General features: G+C 49.5%; 2 protein-coding genes across 3 annotated transcripts in view; one reads left to right on the top strand and one right to left on the bottom strand.

Annotated features, from left to right (window-relative positions):
- The window catches only part of KCNJ10 (potassium inwardly rectifying channel subfamily J member 10), a 29,182-nt gene extending 19,425 nt beyond the window's left edge, over positions 1-9,757 (top strand). Inside the window, exon 2 of the mRNA XM_083715967.1 lies at positions 7,755-9,757. Coding sequence (XP_083572093.1) covers positions 7,755-8,891 — 1,137 coding nt within the window. The 3' untranslated portion in view covers positions 8,892-9,757. The remainder of the gene's footprint in view (positions 1-7,754) is intronic.
- A 2,192-nt stretch (positions 9,758-11,949) lies between these two features.
- LOC310833251 (uncharacterized protein) overlaps positions 11,950-15,966 on the bottom strand; it is a 79,999-nt gene continuing 75,982 nt past the window's right edge. For both annotated transcript variants that reach the window (XM_083715834.1, XM_083715833.1), the window contains exon 6: positions 11,950-15,428. In XM_083715834.1, the coding sequence (XP_083571960.1) occupies positions 14,548-15,428 (881 nt within the window). In that variant the 3' untranslated portion in view covers positions 11,950-14,547. The remainder of the gene's footprint in view (positions 15,429-15,966) is intronic.

Below are 15,966 nucleotides of genomic sequence, written 5' to 3'. Positions count from 1 at the left end.
CCCTCTCCTCTCTGCCCTTATTTACTCTCCTGGCTCTTTCACAGTGAATGGACTTCCTGGGAAGACTCTCCTTCCTGGGAGATTTTTAAGCAGCGGTTGGGTGACCATCTTCCTGCATTGGATGGGGCTGGACTGGATGACCCTCGGGGTCCCTTCCAGCTCTACAATTTTGGGAGCCTATGGCCTTGACCCCCTTCCAGTCCCACTTTGGACTTTGGTGTGCTGGGCCTGGGGGTAACTCGAGAACCGCGGTCCAGGTCCGGTCCAGAATCCGAAGATTCCGCTAGGAGACAGTCCAAGAGGGCCAAGGCAGGAAACCAGGCAAGGTCAGGTGCAGGATCTCAGGCAGGGTCTGGCACACAGGAATGTTGCTCCCGCAACCTGGAGCAGGGTCCAGCAGCCTTTTATCTCTGTCGGGGTAATGGCCAGTCCTGATCCCCAGGCAACTCACCTCCCTGTTTCTCCTCCTGCAAATACTCAGATCTCTCCTTCTCTCAGACCTGAGTCTCTGCAGCTCAGGAGACGTCGGTGGGTGACTAGACCCAGAGGCCGCCTCAGCCTCCCCTGACCCAACCGGTAGTGGAGCAGCTGTAAGTGATGGCTCAGCTGGAGGCAATGAGGTCATCCCCACACCTGGAGCCAGGCTCAGGCCCCTGACTCGGCCCAGCTGGGGCTTGTTGCAGGGGAACCTGTGCAGACTGGGACTCTTCAGGATCAGGCCCCAGACTTGGTTCAGATGGTGCCTGAGGCAAAGGATCCGGTGCGGACTGAGACTCCTCTGGTTCCGAGTCCGAGTCCCAGGCCCTCACATTTGGGGAGGAAGGGAGAGGATGTTGACCTCAACATCTTCCCAGCCAAGGTGAAGAGATCTCCTTGGAGGATTTCCAAAGCTGACGGCGAAGGAGAGGGGGCTTTGGCGCTGGTGTCCTGAATTCCCCCTCGGGGTTCTTGCCTGCCAGTTCAATGCCCTTCTTGGAAGGTGCGGCCAGGAGCTGGAGGGCAAGCCTTGAAAGGAAACAGAGCCCCCCCCAAGGGACACTTTCGGCCCTCCGCCATTTTGGATGACTCAACCCAAGGCCTCAGAAAACCCCACGGCCGTCGCCAAGGGGGACAATGGAAGCCGGCGCTCGGAAACTCGCCCCACACCTCTGTTTGGGCTCTGAGGACTGTGACCATCCCTTGGACCATCACAGCTTCCCCTTCATCCCCGACAAAAGGGAGATTTATCCTTGGGGTGCCCCCTGGGGAGCTTGGCAGCGTCCCCAACCCAGCCAAGAGGAAACCTTTCGTGCCAGGGGACCTGGAACATCGAGGCTCGGCTCTTTTTTGCAGAGGGAGGTGGGCAGGTTCTTCGGGACGAGGGGGCAAGGGATTTTTTTATTGGTGGGGGGTGAAGGAGCAGCAATGCAACCCCCCCAACCTCTTTCTCCCCAGAGAAAGCGCCACGCAGAGGCCTGGCCACTGGGGAGCAGCCATCTAAGTGCTTGGTTTCCATGGGATGTTTCCAAACAGTTGAGATGCCAAGATGAAAAGGGCCTTTCTTGTTTTCCGAGTTGCAGGGGGGGGGGATGTTTTCTGTTTGCAGGGAATGAGGTTAAAGGGGAGGGGGGGCGAGAGAGATGCTGGTGGGGTGAGCGGAGTGACTCAGTCGGAAACACACAGGGGTTTGTCTCCTGACGGCTTTCATTTCCCCCTTTTACTTATGAACCCAAGAGGAGGAGGCGGCGGCGAGGCAGCGATCACAGGATGCCCAGCGTCAGGGCCGGCACCACCAGCGGGACTTGGGGCCTGTGAAGTGGCAGAGCCAGGCTCGCCACGGCTTCTCCCTCGCCTCCTGACTCGCCTTTTGGCCAGCAGTCAAGGGAGCCGGCTTGCTCCCCTCCTCCCTGAAATGTGTCAGAGGCCGGAAGGAGCGACAGAGGGAAGGAAGGAAACAGACAGAAAGGGAGAGGGAGATAAATATCTGTCTGTTCAGAATCTAGACTCATAGAACTGTAGAGTCGGAAGGGCACCTCCAAAGATCCTCTAGTCCAACCCCCTGCAATGCAGAAATCTCAATTCTACTTTCATGGGGGGTCGTCTTCTTCTTCTTTGTTTAACTGCATTATTATGATTATTATTATTATTATTATTATTATTATTATGCATTTCTATCCCACCTTTTCCTCCAAGGAACTCAAGGGGGGAAACATGGTTTGCCCCATCGTCATTTAATCCCCACAACATCCCTGCAAGGCGGGTTAGACCGAGAGACTGGCCCAAGGTCTCCTGAATGAGCTTCATGACTGAGCTGGAATTCAAACCCTGGTCTCTCAGGTCCTATTCAGACACGCTAACTGCTAGGCAGTACTGCCATAATACCCTGCCATCCCTCAGGAGGAGCCCAGGGTGGTGAGGCAAAGCAAAAGCATTCTCAGACAAATCAAAACATTCCAGAAACAAAGGGAATGGCAGCATCTAATTTCCCCGTCATGGTGAAAAACATTCTTCCATTCAATGAACGTGGGTTTGCCAGGAACATGCAAAGGGCCTTCTGGATCAGGCCAGAGCCTCCTCTTCTCACAGTGGCCAAAGGCCCCTAAGAGCCTAGGAATCCAGATAGACTGCCTCTGGACCTCGAGGCTCCAAAAGGACAGCCTGGTTGCTGGATCAGGCCAAAGTGAGCCCATCTAGTCCAGCCTCCTCGCAGGGGCCATCAGCCATGTCTAGGCAACACAATGACCATATACATATGTGATAGACAATCTTTATAGAATTCCTTCAAACCGTAACAAGTACAAAATGAAATCTTTACTCTCAAAGTCTCTTTAAATGAAGCGAGGTGCTTCATTCGAAATAAGAAGGGGTATGTACTCTTTTTCCACATTACTGTTTGTATTATAGTTTATGATTTTTGTATCATGAGATGTGCCTGCAGGTTATCGCCTGTAAAATTTTATTTTCAGTTTATGAAGCAATTCTATATCCTCCCCCCACACTGACGAAGAATTCTACAAAACAACAGTCAATATCCGGAATCTCTGTTCAGTGTTGGACATCGTATTTGCCGAATACACAAAGCTTCACAGCTTTTCCTTCATCGTACAAAGTTTGGTGCCTCGCTTCGTTTAAAGGTTTTCAGAGACATTGAGACCAAAGATTTCATTTTTATGGTTTGAAGGAATTCTATAAAGATTGTCTATTGCGTATGTAGATGGTCATTGTGCTGCCTAGACATTGCTGACATTCTCTTTGCAACACAGGGGTTTGCTTGGTTACCAGATGCCCTAAAAGGGAAATCCATATGCAGGACTCGAACACAAGATCCAGCTCTCCCCTCCTGTGGTTTCCAGCACCTGCTATTCAGAAGCACGGCTGACCCTGGAAGAGCAAAACCATCATGGCTATTTGTCTCATTCTTTTTTAAAGCCATCCAGGTTGGCGGCCATTGCTGCCTCCAGTGGCAGGTAGTTCCACGGGAAGGAGGACTTTCATCTACCTGTCCCGAATCTTCCATTTATTCAGCTTCATGGGGCACCCAGGAGTCCTAGTGCTACAAGGAAAGACTTTTCCCTGTCCAGGTTCACAGAGTGGGGCGCTTGGATGCCAGGGGGGAGCAGAGAGGGGGCTCAGCCAGGCTGAGAAACTTCTCCCCCCCTCCCCGAAAAATGCTGGTTTTGGTGCTCTGTGAGCAGGAGCTGTCGAGACACTGTTCCAGCTGCAGGGCCTGATCCTGACAGCCTCCAATGGAGCCATCTCAGCCTTGTGTCCAAAATTGAATGTGAGGTGGATGTTATGAAAGGGGAGCTGAGTCTGGCAGAAAGAGAGGCCAGCGGGGCAGCGAGAGAGACAGACAGAGAGAGAGAGAGAGAGAGAGAGAGAGATGGGGGTGTCGTCTCCTCCGAAAGGGAGGGTGCAGGATCAGGCCGAGGGACAGATGTCACTCTGCATCAGACAGGACCGGGGCTGACTTCACAGATGTTTGTGCTTTTGTCAAGACGTGGCACCAGGAGAAGAAGCGTAGAACCATAGAAGTGTGGAGGGAACCCCGGGGTCATCTAGTCCAACCCCCGAAATGCTTTGCCAGCATCAGCGGGAGTTAAACTGCGGAACTCTCTCCCTCAGGAGGCACGGAGGGCAAGCAACTTGCATGGCTTTAAACTGGGCAAACTGGTTATGAGGCCTGCAGCCCAGCTGCACCAGACCCATCTTGCTGGGGGAAAGACTCCCAGTGGATCTCATGGCTCAAACCATCAAAATCAAGAGCGGGGGGCATTTTGGCTTTGATCAAACGAAACAAGCAGGCAGACAAGAGTTCCTGTTTGGAGAACGTTCCCCTGAAGTCGTTCTCTTCAGAATGAGCCAGCCTCTTGCCTTCTCATTCAAGTTAGCCCTTCATCCTCCAGCGCCATGAGGTCTAGTACCTTTATCCGTAAGAGGAGCTCTGCAGTGCAGAAGCAGAGCACCTGCTTTGCATGCAGAAGGTCCCAGGTTCCATCTCTGGCGTTTCCCAATAGGGCTGGAGAAAGACTCCTCTTCTGAAATGCTGGAATGTGGCTGCCAGTTCGTGTAGAGAAAGCAGTATAGACTACTGTATTTTTCGCTCCGTAAGACACACTTTTCCCCTCCTAAAAAGTAAGGGGAAATATGTGTGCGTCTTATGGAGCGAATGCAGGCTGCGCAGCTCTCCCAGAAGCCAGAACAGCAAGAGAGATTGCTGCTTTCACTGCGCAATATGTTTTTTCTTGTTTTCCTCCTCCCAAAACTAGGTGCGTCTTGTGGTCTGGTGCGTCTTATAGAGCAAAAAAATACAGTACTTTGAGGATTAAAACACCAACAGCAACAATCCAGCCTTATACGTATTTTATGAAATAAATAAACAAAAGGATTATTAAAAGGCAGCTTCCGATGTTCTCCTTTAAATTAGCCCTTCATGAGGACTAGAATCTTCATTTTCAGGGGAAGGGCGGCAGCCCAGTGGTAGAGCACTTAACTCGGCGAAAGGAAAGCCATGCACTTCAATCCCCAGCAGGCAATGTTTCCAGGTTTGGGGGGAAGGAGAACCCATTCCCTGCCCGAACCCCCGAGAGCCACTGCTGCCGGTCAGTGCAGACAGCCCTGGGCCAGGTGGAGCAGTCGTCTGGTTCAGCCTGAAGCAGCTGCCCCCACCCTCTCCCTTAAATCAGCTGCAGGGCTGTTGTGACCTTATTTGTGATCTTTGTCACACACAATTTGGGATTTGTGACATCTTTCCGCAGGGCCTGCAAGACGGGGCTGTTCTGCCTGGCCTTTGGGCTGGACTCAGTCTGACCCCCCCCCCATTTATTTATTTATTTTCCTGATGGAACCCTTATGTGGGATTAGTATATAACTTTTCCCTGGGCTCTTTTTGCTGTCTCATGTAGGACCAGTATGGATAGTTGGCCCCTGGTGGATATTCGATGTTTTCTCCCCTTATGGCTTTGATCTATATTGTGGTTTAGTCATGTCCGCCTCTTCGTGACCCCCTGGACCAGAGACGCCAGGCCCTCCTGTCTTCCACTGCCGCAGTGTGGTCAGACTCATGTTTGTAGCTTCGAGAACACTGTCCCACCATCTCATCCTCTGTCGTCCCCTTCTCCTTGTGCCCTCCATCTTTCCCAACATCAGGCTCTTCTCCAGGGAGTCTTCTCTTCTCATGAGGTGGCCAAAGTCTTGGAGCCTCAGCTTCAGGATCTGTCCTTCCAGTGAGCACTCAGGGCTGATTTCCTTCAGAATGGAGAGGTTGGATCTTCTTGCAGTCCATGGGACTCTCAAGAGTCTCCTCCAGCACCAGAATTCAAAAGCATCCATTCTTCGGCGATCAGCCTTCTTGATGGTCCAGCTCTCACTTCCATACATCACTACATTTTAAACTGTATTCTAACTTATATTTTAATCAACAATTTTTTGTGTTTTTAAAAAATGTTTTTACTGTATTTACCGTATAATCAGTGTTAGCCACCCTGAGCCTGGTATTGGCCGGGGAGGGAGGGGTATAAATAAAATTATTATTATTATTATTATTATTATTATTATTATTATTATTATTATTATCAGCAGTCAGGAAGGCTCCAGCCCACCAGAGTTTGCACAGCATTGCCTTGAGAAAACGTTGCAGCGGATGGGAAAGGGGGGGGGGGCTTTTGGAAAGATGTCTGCAGCCGGAACCCAAAAAGAGCATCGCCACCAGCCTTTTGCTCGCGGTTTCATGCAGTTACATAAGAGCAAGTGGAAAATAGGCGGCCGCCGAGTACCCAGTTTTATGGCGCCACCTGCTGGCGCAAAGGGGAGAGGCTGCAGTTCGTTCTGGGTGCTGAGAGTTCATAGGATTCCCTGTAAGGTCTGTGATTTCCAGACTTCCCTGAGGAGAGAGGCTGGTGGTTGGGCCAGTCTGGGAATTGTGTCTCCTCCCAACAGCTCTCAGCACCCTTAAGAAACTATAACTCCCAGGATGCTGTGGGGGAAGACATGCGTGCTTAAAGTGGGGGGGGGCTGCTTTAAATGTAGGCCCTGTATGCATTTAAGGCAGTATCAGCCCACTTTTAAAAGCTTTGGGTAATATTAAGTTGCTTCCCAATGAACACCTCTGGACAGGAAGGTGTAACAAGCAGGAAGGGTTAGTAGGGTTAGTTGGGAGCCTTCTTCTTCTCCTCCTCCTCCTCCTCAGTAAATTTGTCTAATCCTCTTTTTAAATCACCTAATCTGCCATAGGGCTGGCAATGCACACTGAAAAGGTGATTAATTCCTTCTTCGCTTGACTCCCCTATGTGGAACAGCATCTTCAGGCAATGCAGAGCTAAACTTTGGAACTCCCAGCCACCAACCGAGATGGCTTTAAGAGAGGATGAGACACATTCCCAAAGGCTGCTAATGGCCACTAGCCAGCAGGTCTAAGCTTCACATCCATAGTTGGAGGCGGCAATGGTTCCCAGTTGCTGAAAACCACAGGAGGGAAGAGGGCTCTTGTGTGCAAATCATGCTTGTGAGTTTCCCATAATAGGCATCTGAATGGCCACTGTAAGAACTGGTGACTGGGGGAGGCCACCAAGACAACATAACACCGGTCTTGAAAGACCTACACTGGCTCCCAGTATGTTTCTGAGCACAATTCAAAGTGTTGGTGCTGACCTTGAAAGCCCTAAACGGCCTCGGTCCAGCATACCTGAAGGAGCATCTCCACCCCCATCGTTCTCCCCGGACACTGAGGTCCAGCACCGAGGGCCTTCTGGCGGTTCCCTCATTGCGAGAAGTGAAGTTACAGGGAACCAGGCAGAGGGCCTTCTCGGTGGTGGCGCCCATCCTGTGGAACACCCTCCCACCAGATGTCAAAGAGAACAAAATCTACCGAACTTTTAGAAGACATCTGAAGGCAGCCCTGTTTAGGGAAGCTTTTAATGTTTGATGCATTTCTGTATTTTAATATTTTGTTGGAAGCCGCCTAGAGTGGCTGGGGAAGCCCAACCAGATGGGCGGGGTATAAATATTATTATTATTATTATTATTATTATTATTATTATTATTATTATTATTATTATAGTATAAGATGCTGGAATAGATGGGCACCCCTGGGGCTGACCCAGCATCCAGGTTCTTCTTATCTTCAGGTGTAGAGGAAGCCTACCTAGATTCTTAGGTTCTTATGAGTACCTGCCCACCGTGAGAACAGGACACTGGCCTGGTGTTTATATGTTCTGGTGTCAGTCCTCCCATCTCACCCCGTTCTCTTTTCCTTTTCTCCTCTCCCCGCCGGCCAGATGACGTCGTCCACCAAGGTGTACTACAGCCAGACGACGCAGACCGACAGCCGCCCCCTGATTGGCTCCACCCTGCGCAAGAGGCGGGTCATGACGAAAGATGGGCGCAGCAACGTCCGCATGGAGCACATTGCGGACAAGAGGTTCCTCTACCTGAAAGACCTGTGGACGACCTTCATCGACATGCAGTGGCGCTACAAGCTGCTCCTCTTCTCCGCTTCCTTTGCTGGGACATGGTTCATCTTTGGGGTGATCTGGTACCTGGTGGCCGTGCTGCACGGGGACCTCCTGGAATTCGACCCTCCCGCCAACCACACTCCGTGCGTCATGCAAGTCCACACCCTCACCGGGGCCTTCCTCTTCTCCCTGGAGTCCCAGACCACCATCGGCTACGGCTTCCGCTACATCAGCGAGGAGTGCCCGCTGGCCATCGTCCTGCTCATCAGCCAGCTGGTCCTCACCACCATCATGGAGATCTTCATCACGGGCACATTCCTGGCCAAGATCGCCCGTCCCAAGAAGAGGGCAGAGACCATCAAGTTCAGCCAGAACGCCGTGGTGGCCCAGCACGACGGCAAGACCTGCTTGATGATCCGGGTGGCCAACATGAGGAAGAGCCTCCTCATCGGGTGCCAGGTGACCGGCAAACTCCTCCAGACCTACCTGACCAAGGAAGGTGAGAACATCCGGCTCAACCAGGTCAACGTGGACTTCCAGGTGGACACGTCCTCCGACAGCCCCTTCCTCATCCTGCCCCTGACCTTCTACCACGTGGTGAACGAGAGCAGCCCCTTCCGGGACATGGCCTTGCGCACCGGGGAAGGAGACTTTGAGCTGGTGGTCATCCTCAGCGGCACCGTGGAGTCCACCAGCGCCACGTGCCAAGTCCGGACCTCCTACCTCCCCGAGGAGATCCTCTGGGGCTACGAGTTCACCCCGGTCATCTCCCTCTCGGCCAGCGGGAAATACGTGGCCGACTTCAGCCTCTTTGAGCAGGTGATCAAAGTGGCGCCCCCTTGCTGCCTTCACGAGACGGTGCGGTACGGGGACCCCGAGAAACTGAAGCTAGAGGAATCCTTTCGGGAGAAAGCAGAGAGGGAAGGGACCCCCTTGAGCGTCCGGATCAGCAACGTTTGATCCTTCGGAGGACTTGTGAGGCCTGTGTTATACGAGTATTGCATCCGAGTGTCTTCCTTAGCTTCCAGACTTCCTTACACCCTTCTTTCTGTGGCTGCATTTTCTCTCTCTCAAACTGCAGGATGAGCAATCTGTTCTTCTCTTTAGGAATCTGCTAAAGGAACACAAAGGTCAGCTCCCCTCCTGGCACAGCAGCTCACAGTTAGCGCCAGATTTCAAGGTCTCCTCCATGGATTTGACCAACTGCTGGAAGTATATATATATTTAATTGTGTTTCTTTCTTAAATACAAATAATTGTGCAGTCATTGTTCAGGGGGCCACCAGGTTGTGGTTTTTAATAGGAGGCAGAGGCACACGTACCAGCAACGCTATTGTGTCGAATGCTTTTTAAAATATAAATACATGGAGTTTTCTTTCTCTTTTTGCCTTGGAAACTCTTACCACAAAGATTAGCTTCTAATGCCAACCTAACCTGAAAGATACTGACGGATGCATGAGAAAGGGAAACATAAAGATTGGGACAGAGCACTGGGAGTGCCCCACCGCACCAGGCTCTGTGAAATGGAGGGTGTAAATCCTACTAGCGCAAACTGTGCAGATTAATATTCTGTTGTGCTCACCCCGGGATACCTCAGATGAAGCTGGAAAACACATTCACAGCAGGTACACCTGGCAATCTGCGTTCAACAAACCCACCAGACCTCAACGATTTTTAATTCAGAAGCAGCCCTTCGAAGTTTTGAAACACACCCCAGCACTTGATATTTAATGCACAGGTGTCATATGACAAAGCAGTACCTTAAGAATTACTGTGTGACCTCCAGTCTGGAGGTCTGATGACTCGTTACAAAGCACACCCACCCACCCACTTTTTAAAAAATTTAAAACGCATCCTCCCTGATCTTAAAATACGGAGGTGGGAAGGGAGGACAAGCAGATTTCGTTTGAAAGCTTTGTAAGAATTGGAACCTGAATGTCTGTCCGTTGGTAAAGTTGTGCTGCAGTGTGAGAGGCATGTCCTGTTAACAAACTGGAATGTGTTGTCATGATCCTTCTTTATCAATGCTAGAGAGCTTCCAATCCCGGGACTATAGAAGGATCGATGACTCTTTAGCTACCCAGCAGCCTAGGGTGCATATGTTAAAAACACCAAGCAGAATGCAGGTAGAGTCCGAAAAGAACGTAGGTGTTTCTGTCTCCTGAATCCTGCTCCTTAAAGCAACAGGTGAACCTCTGATCACAACAGACCTGCTGTACTTGTTATTATTACTGTAAATTCTCAACATCAAAAATGCTGAACTTCGGAGCCAAGGAGATGAGTAAGAAAGAAGACCTTGTGGAGAACATATTTATCCTCTTTGACCTCCCATCTATGGCATTTCCCAACTGAGCAGAGAAGGACTTTGTGTGTTGAGATGAAGATGGCTTATTGAAAAGGAACGAGGCCAGTATTGTTTGTCTGTGATGGGACACACACAAGAGGTCATGGTGCACCAATCTGAAGACTGGTCTGACAGATAGTCCCTATTGAAAGACCTGCCCCACAGGCCCTGCATCTTTGTAAAGCTAACACACTTGCAAAATGGGCTTTTAACACAGATCCATCAGAACGCAGCTCTCCAAGGGCTTTTGCTTATTTTAAGTGCAGGGCGAATCTCCCAGCGAACGGAACTGACAGCAAATTCCCCAAAAGATCTGCAGAGTTAGCTCGCTTCGGCACAACCCTGTTTATTGAGCACTCATCCTGATCTGTTTGCGGGGAGCTCAGATGCCGTTGCGTCACAGCAAATGTCATCCTGCGCTCTCCATCCATTCCCCCGTCACTTTCCTTCCTGAGAAAAAGCCTGATCTTTTTGGGGAAGGGGGTTGGTCATACGAGACTCTAATTGAGCAACTGGAATTTCCCAATATGTGATCGATTCCCACCCGAAAACGTGTGCCTGTCTGGAAGCAGACTCAGAGGCAAAGGTCAGTCATAAGACCCAGTGAACACAGGAGCAACCTCATCACCAGGGTAAAGTGGAAGATGATTTTCCAGGGAGGATGGATTCTGTGGCCGGTCAGGTCTCTGTTGTCATTGCAGCCGAAAGGAGCTGGATTTGGGGGGCTTGGGGTGGGTGGGTGGAGGCCAATGATTTTTTTTTATCTCCAAGAGGCCTCCAAGGCTGTCTGAAGCTGGGGTGTGTGGGTGGGGAGACCCACAGCTGTGCAGAAACTGTCCCAAACAGCTACTTCTGGCTAGGTCAAATAGCATTGTGGGTCGTGGGGGTGGAGGAGTTTGAGGGTGGCTATCGGCTCGGTTTTTTTAGGAGTCAGATCGTCATGGGCCTAAGATGGTTTCTTACAGGAACGAATTCTAAAACGGTTGTCACACGCATCAAAAAAGAGGGAGTCACTTCCTCTTCGTAGAAAGAAAGTATCTATTGAAATATATAAATCTATTTATATTAATGAGATATATATAGTTATTTGCAAAAGAGAGAGTGTGTGTGTGTGTCATGGAGCTATTTTGCACTTTGTCGGAAAGAAGTTGGATTCAAAAATTGCTATCGGAGCCAAAAAGAAAAATGGAAGAAGCAAGGAAATCCAGGGTGTTCCAGCATCTTCCCTTTTGTTCCTTCCTTCCCAGATTATGGGCCCAGCGTGCAAATTCCCACCCCATTCTCTGAAATGAGTCACTGGTATTTCTGCAACGGGAGTGGGGTGGGCAGCTTGTTTAAATTGGGGTTTAACCAAAGTTGGCCCAAAATGTTGAGCAAAGGGTGATTCCATCAATTCTGCATTACATGGAGGGGGGGTGGACTAGATGTCCTTTGGTGTTCCTTCCAACTCTACCACTCTGTGATTCCATGAACAAAAGCCAAGAGGGACAGCAGTTGACCCTTTCTTCAATGCTGGCAAGGGGTCCCAGCGAGGAGGGCAGCCTAGCTTAGGGGCGGCAAGACCTGGCTGTGTGGCACACACCCCATTCGGCTCTCCAGCGAGTGATGCTGGAGAATCCCAAGGAAAACGTTCCCTTATGTCCAGAACAAAAACCAATCTGGCAAATACTGTTGCTTTCACTCCACAAACATTTATGTAGATGATGCCCCTCCCAGTTCACATTACTTTTTCTTGCATTGATACAAACAGGGTGGAATAACAACGTCATTGATTAATTACATAGATTATGTCATTTCTCCATGGTGAAATGAAGGCTGGGATTCCTGCATCGCAAGGGGTTGGACTGAAGCAGAGCTGGCCGTGACCCACAGATGAAATTCCACTGTTACGATGGGAGTGAGTGATGTGGTTTGAATGAGGAATCTCTCTCCCTCTGCTCTGCCACAAGTTGCACCTAAGTTTTGGAGGCAACGGCCGGCAAAGCCCAGCTTTTGCAAGGAAGCGTCACCCCAGCGCTGTCATGCAATTATTTTTGACTCATCCTTTCAGTGCAGTGATGCAACCCCACAGGGAATTGTGTCGTACGTCTCCCACTGAATGTTTTCCTGGCTACGAAACAAAGGGTCCGTCTGTCTGATAAGCTGTTCTGTAGAGATGCTGTCGTATGGACTTGTCCCAAGTTCAGATCCCGCTTCAAGAAGTGACCTGGATCAAGGGCCAACGATTGAGCCCGAGTTCCTTGTCTTTAAAATACACTGCATTTCCTCCCTTGTCATCGAAATGTGAGAAGCCATCATGGAGAAGCCATCAGTTCCACAATTCCCAAATAAGTGAACTGTGGTGGAGTGTGTGTGTGTGTGTGTGTGTGTGTGTGAGAGAGAGAGAGAGAGAGAGAGAGAGAGAGAGAGAGAGAGAGAGAGATTTAGGAGGATCACAAGAATCTGATTAAATCAGGCACAATGGATTCCCACAATTGGTCACTGGTGATGCTCCCAGAAGGGTTTTAATAATGGGATCAGCTTTCAGGGTTGTGTTTTTTTGCAGGGTCCGTATGGCAATGCCATCAAAATGCCAACGCATATCCCCAAACACACATTAATCTGGATTTTCCTTTTCAGGGGGAAATCTGGTAAATTAAAAAGCCTGTTGCCAATGACCTGGTTGTGATACCTCAACCACCTGTTTACAGGATTAAGCCCCCATTTGAGAGCCGGTGGTACTGTAGAGAGTGCAGGACGAGGAGCTGGGAGAGACCCGCGTTCGAATCCCCACAATGGGCCATGAAACTGACTGGGTGTAACCTTGTGAGCCAGTCCCTGTTTCTCTCAGCCTAACCAACCTCACAGGGTTGTTGTGAGGGTTAAGCAAGGAGGGAGCGAACCACGTGGAGTAGAAATGCCAGAAATAAATAAATGTGCATAATAGCACTTTTTCAGAGTACAATATTTACCAAAAAATAATAATAATAACCCTACTTGCCATTTTCCTATTAGCAGAAAAAGGCTGTTGGTATGTTTAACTAAGCATTTATTAAAAGAATCTCAACCCCTAGAAAAAAGGAGGGATCTTTAGCGCTGGCTGGCTGGCAACTCAAGTAAACCATGGCATTAATTTCTCACCTATTGGTGGCTGGGTGTTTGTGGGGCTGAAGGTGGTCCAACAGGCCAAATACTTCTTGATAACGGAACTGAGCTTCGTGTTAACTTGATTTTGTTGTTGTTGTTGTTGTTGTTAAAGAGAGAGACTTTTATTTTGTGCCTGACATAATTACGTACTGTACTTCATAAATATGAATATTTGTATCCACCGAAGAAGACTTTGCACTAAAAAGAAAAGTTCCAATTTGGGGGGGGGGGGGGCGAGGGGGTAAGAGAGAGAGAGAGAGAGACAGGGAGCTGTGTTATTTCTTCTGTTTAGAACAAAGTCATTCAATAACAATAAAAAGAAATCAGATTTTAAAGTGTGTGTTGTTTTAATGGATGGCGACGTGGTCAGTCCACTCCTAATTTTGCTGCGATTCCTGCACTGCAGCCAGGGGGTGGACTAGATGCCTCTGGGAGCCCCTTACAACTCCACAGTTCTGTGATTCTGTGATTCTACACGTGCATCTTCATTCAGTGACTAACAGGTGCAAAACCAGGAGTATTCTGAGTGTGTTGATCCCTCTTCTCTCCAGGGAGCGGAGTAAAAAGGGCCATTTGCCTAAACTCTCCCTTTCTCTCTCCTGACCAGAGCTCCTCTGGAAATGCAACTGGATGGCACTGGTTGAAAACAACCTCACCAGTGTTGCCAAACTGCTAGTGACCCTCTTCCCCGATGCAATGTGAAAAAAGGAACCCAAATTGCACTTTGTAGATCGGGGTCTGCAATGTGAAGAAACGTTAGGGCACCGAGGTAGTGGTGCACTCCACGGACCTGACAGACAAGGGTGACTTCTTTGCTGGGCAAGAACACTGCTGCAATCCTCACCCACCTACAATTTAATTAAAGTCTCATAAATTTAAATAGGTACAGTGGTACCTCTGGATACGAACAGGATCCGTTCCGGAGCCCCGCGCGCATCCTGAAGTAAATGCAAGACGCGACTGCGCGTTTGCGCATGCCGCGTTTTGCCGCTTCTGCGCATGACGTCGTTTTGAGCATCTGCGCATGCGCGAGCGGCGAAACCTGGAAGTAACGCGCTCTGTGACTTCCGGGTGGCCGCGGAGGGCAACCTGAAAATACTTAACTTGAAGCTACTTGAACCTGAGGTATGACTGTACACAGCCACTGCTACAGTTTCCCCCCACTGTGAGTTCGTTGATGTGTTGTGAGATTGTCGCTGCGACTGAAGCTCTTGCCACATTCAAAGCACCGGTACGGTTTCTCCCCACTGTGAGTTCTTTTGTGGAAAATGAGCGTGTGCCTGTGACTGAAGCTCTTGCCACACTCCAAGCACAGGTGGGGCTTCTCTCCACTGTGAGTTCTTTGATGGGTAGTGAGCTGGGTGCTCTGGCTAAAGCACTTCCCACACTCCTGGCACTGGAAAGGTTTCTCCCCGGTGTGGATTCTCTGATGGGCTGCGAGGTTGGCCCTGTGACCGAATCTCTTTCCGCACGCCAAGCAAAGGTACGGTTTCTCCCCGCTGTGAGTTCTCTTGTGGGAAGTGAGAGAGGTGCTCTCGCTGAAGCTCTTCCCACACTCCTGGCACTTGTGGGGTTTCTCCCCCTTGTGAATTCTTTGATGGGAAGTGAGCCATTTCCTCAAGGCGAAGCTCCTTCCGCATTCCAAGCACTGATGTGGTTTCTCCTCTGTGTGAACTCTTTGATGGGAAATGAGGGTGCGCCTGTATCTGAAAACCTTCCCACATTCCAAGCACGTGTAGGGGTTCTCTCCGCTGTGAGTTCTGTGATGGGTGGTGAGATGGGCGCTCTGGCTGAAACTCTTTCCACACTGCCGGCACCGAAATGGTTTCTCCCCGGTATGAATTCTTTGATGGGTGGTGAGGTTGGCTCTGTGACTGAAGCTCTTTCCACATGCCGAGCAATGATATTGTTTCTCTTCTCTCTGAGTGCTTTCCTGGGAAATGAGATGGACCTTCTTACAGAAGCTCTCACCGCACCCCAAATATTTATGGAGCGTTTCCATTATGCGGATTTCTAACATTTCGCCACCTGCAATGAACAGAAAAACAGGTTAGATCCTCAGGAATCCCCCAATGATGGCGAAATGCAAAGGAAAGATTGTTATAGACAAAGAACTGGAGAGATTTAGATGTCAAAGTTCATGGTTTTCATTGACTAGTAATCACAGGCCTATTTATGGGAACCTGAGATTTTAAAAGCCTGACTCTTTTCTGGGAGAGATATTTTTGGCTCAATCATGGGATCCACTAAATCTCCAGGGTCTGTATTTAGTCAACCAAAAACGGACAGAAGAAGAACGGGAACCAGACAGAATCTGCATCTGCTAGCCTAACAACTCTGAATCCTATATTTTAAAAGGCCTAGAGTTCGGACTAGGCTGATCATTGTTATTTGACTTTCCTCTGTAAAGTTTTATTCTGGATTGTTTTAGTTGACTTTTAATGTAGGTTGCAAACTGCTTTGAGGTTCTTTTCTTAAAAATATAGAGTGGTATAGAAATGAAGTGAAGGATAGTAATAACAACCACAACAACTGGAGAAAGAATATTCAGAGCCCAAACAGGAGA

Source organism: Podarcis gaigeae (assembly GCF_964106915.1).
Source record: "Podarcis gaigeae genome assembly, chromosome: 16".
NCBI lineage: Eukaryota > Metazoa > Chordata > Lepidosauria > Squamata > Lacertidae > Podarcis > Podarcis gaigeae.
The sequence above is the reverse complement of the archived record's forward strand: the minus strand, read 5'-3'. Positions and strand labels throughout refer to the sequence as shown.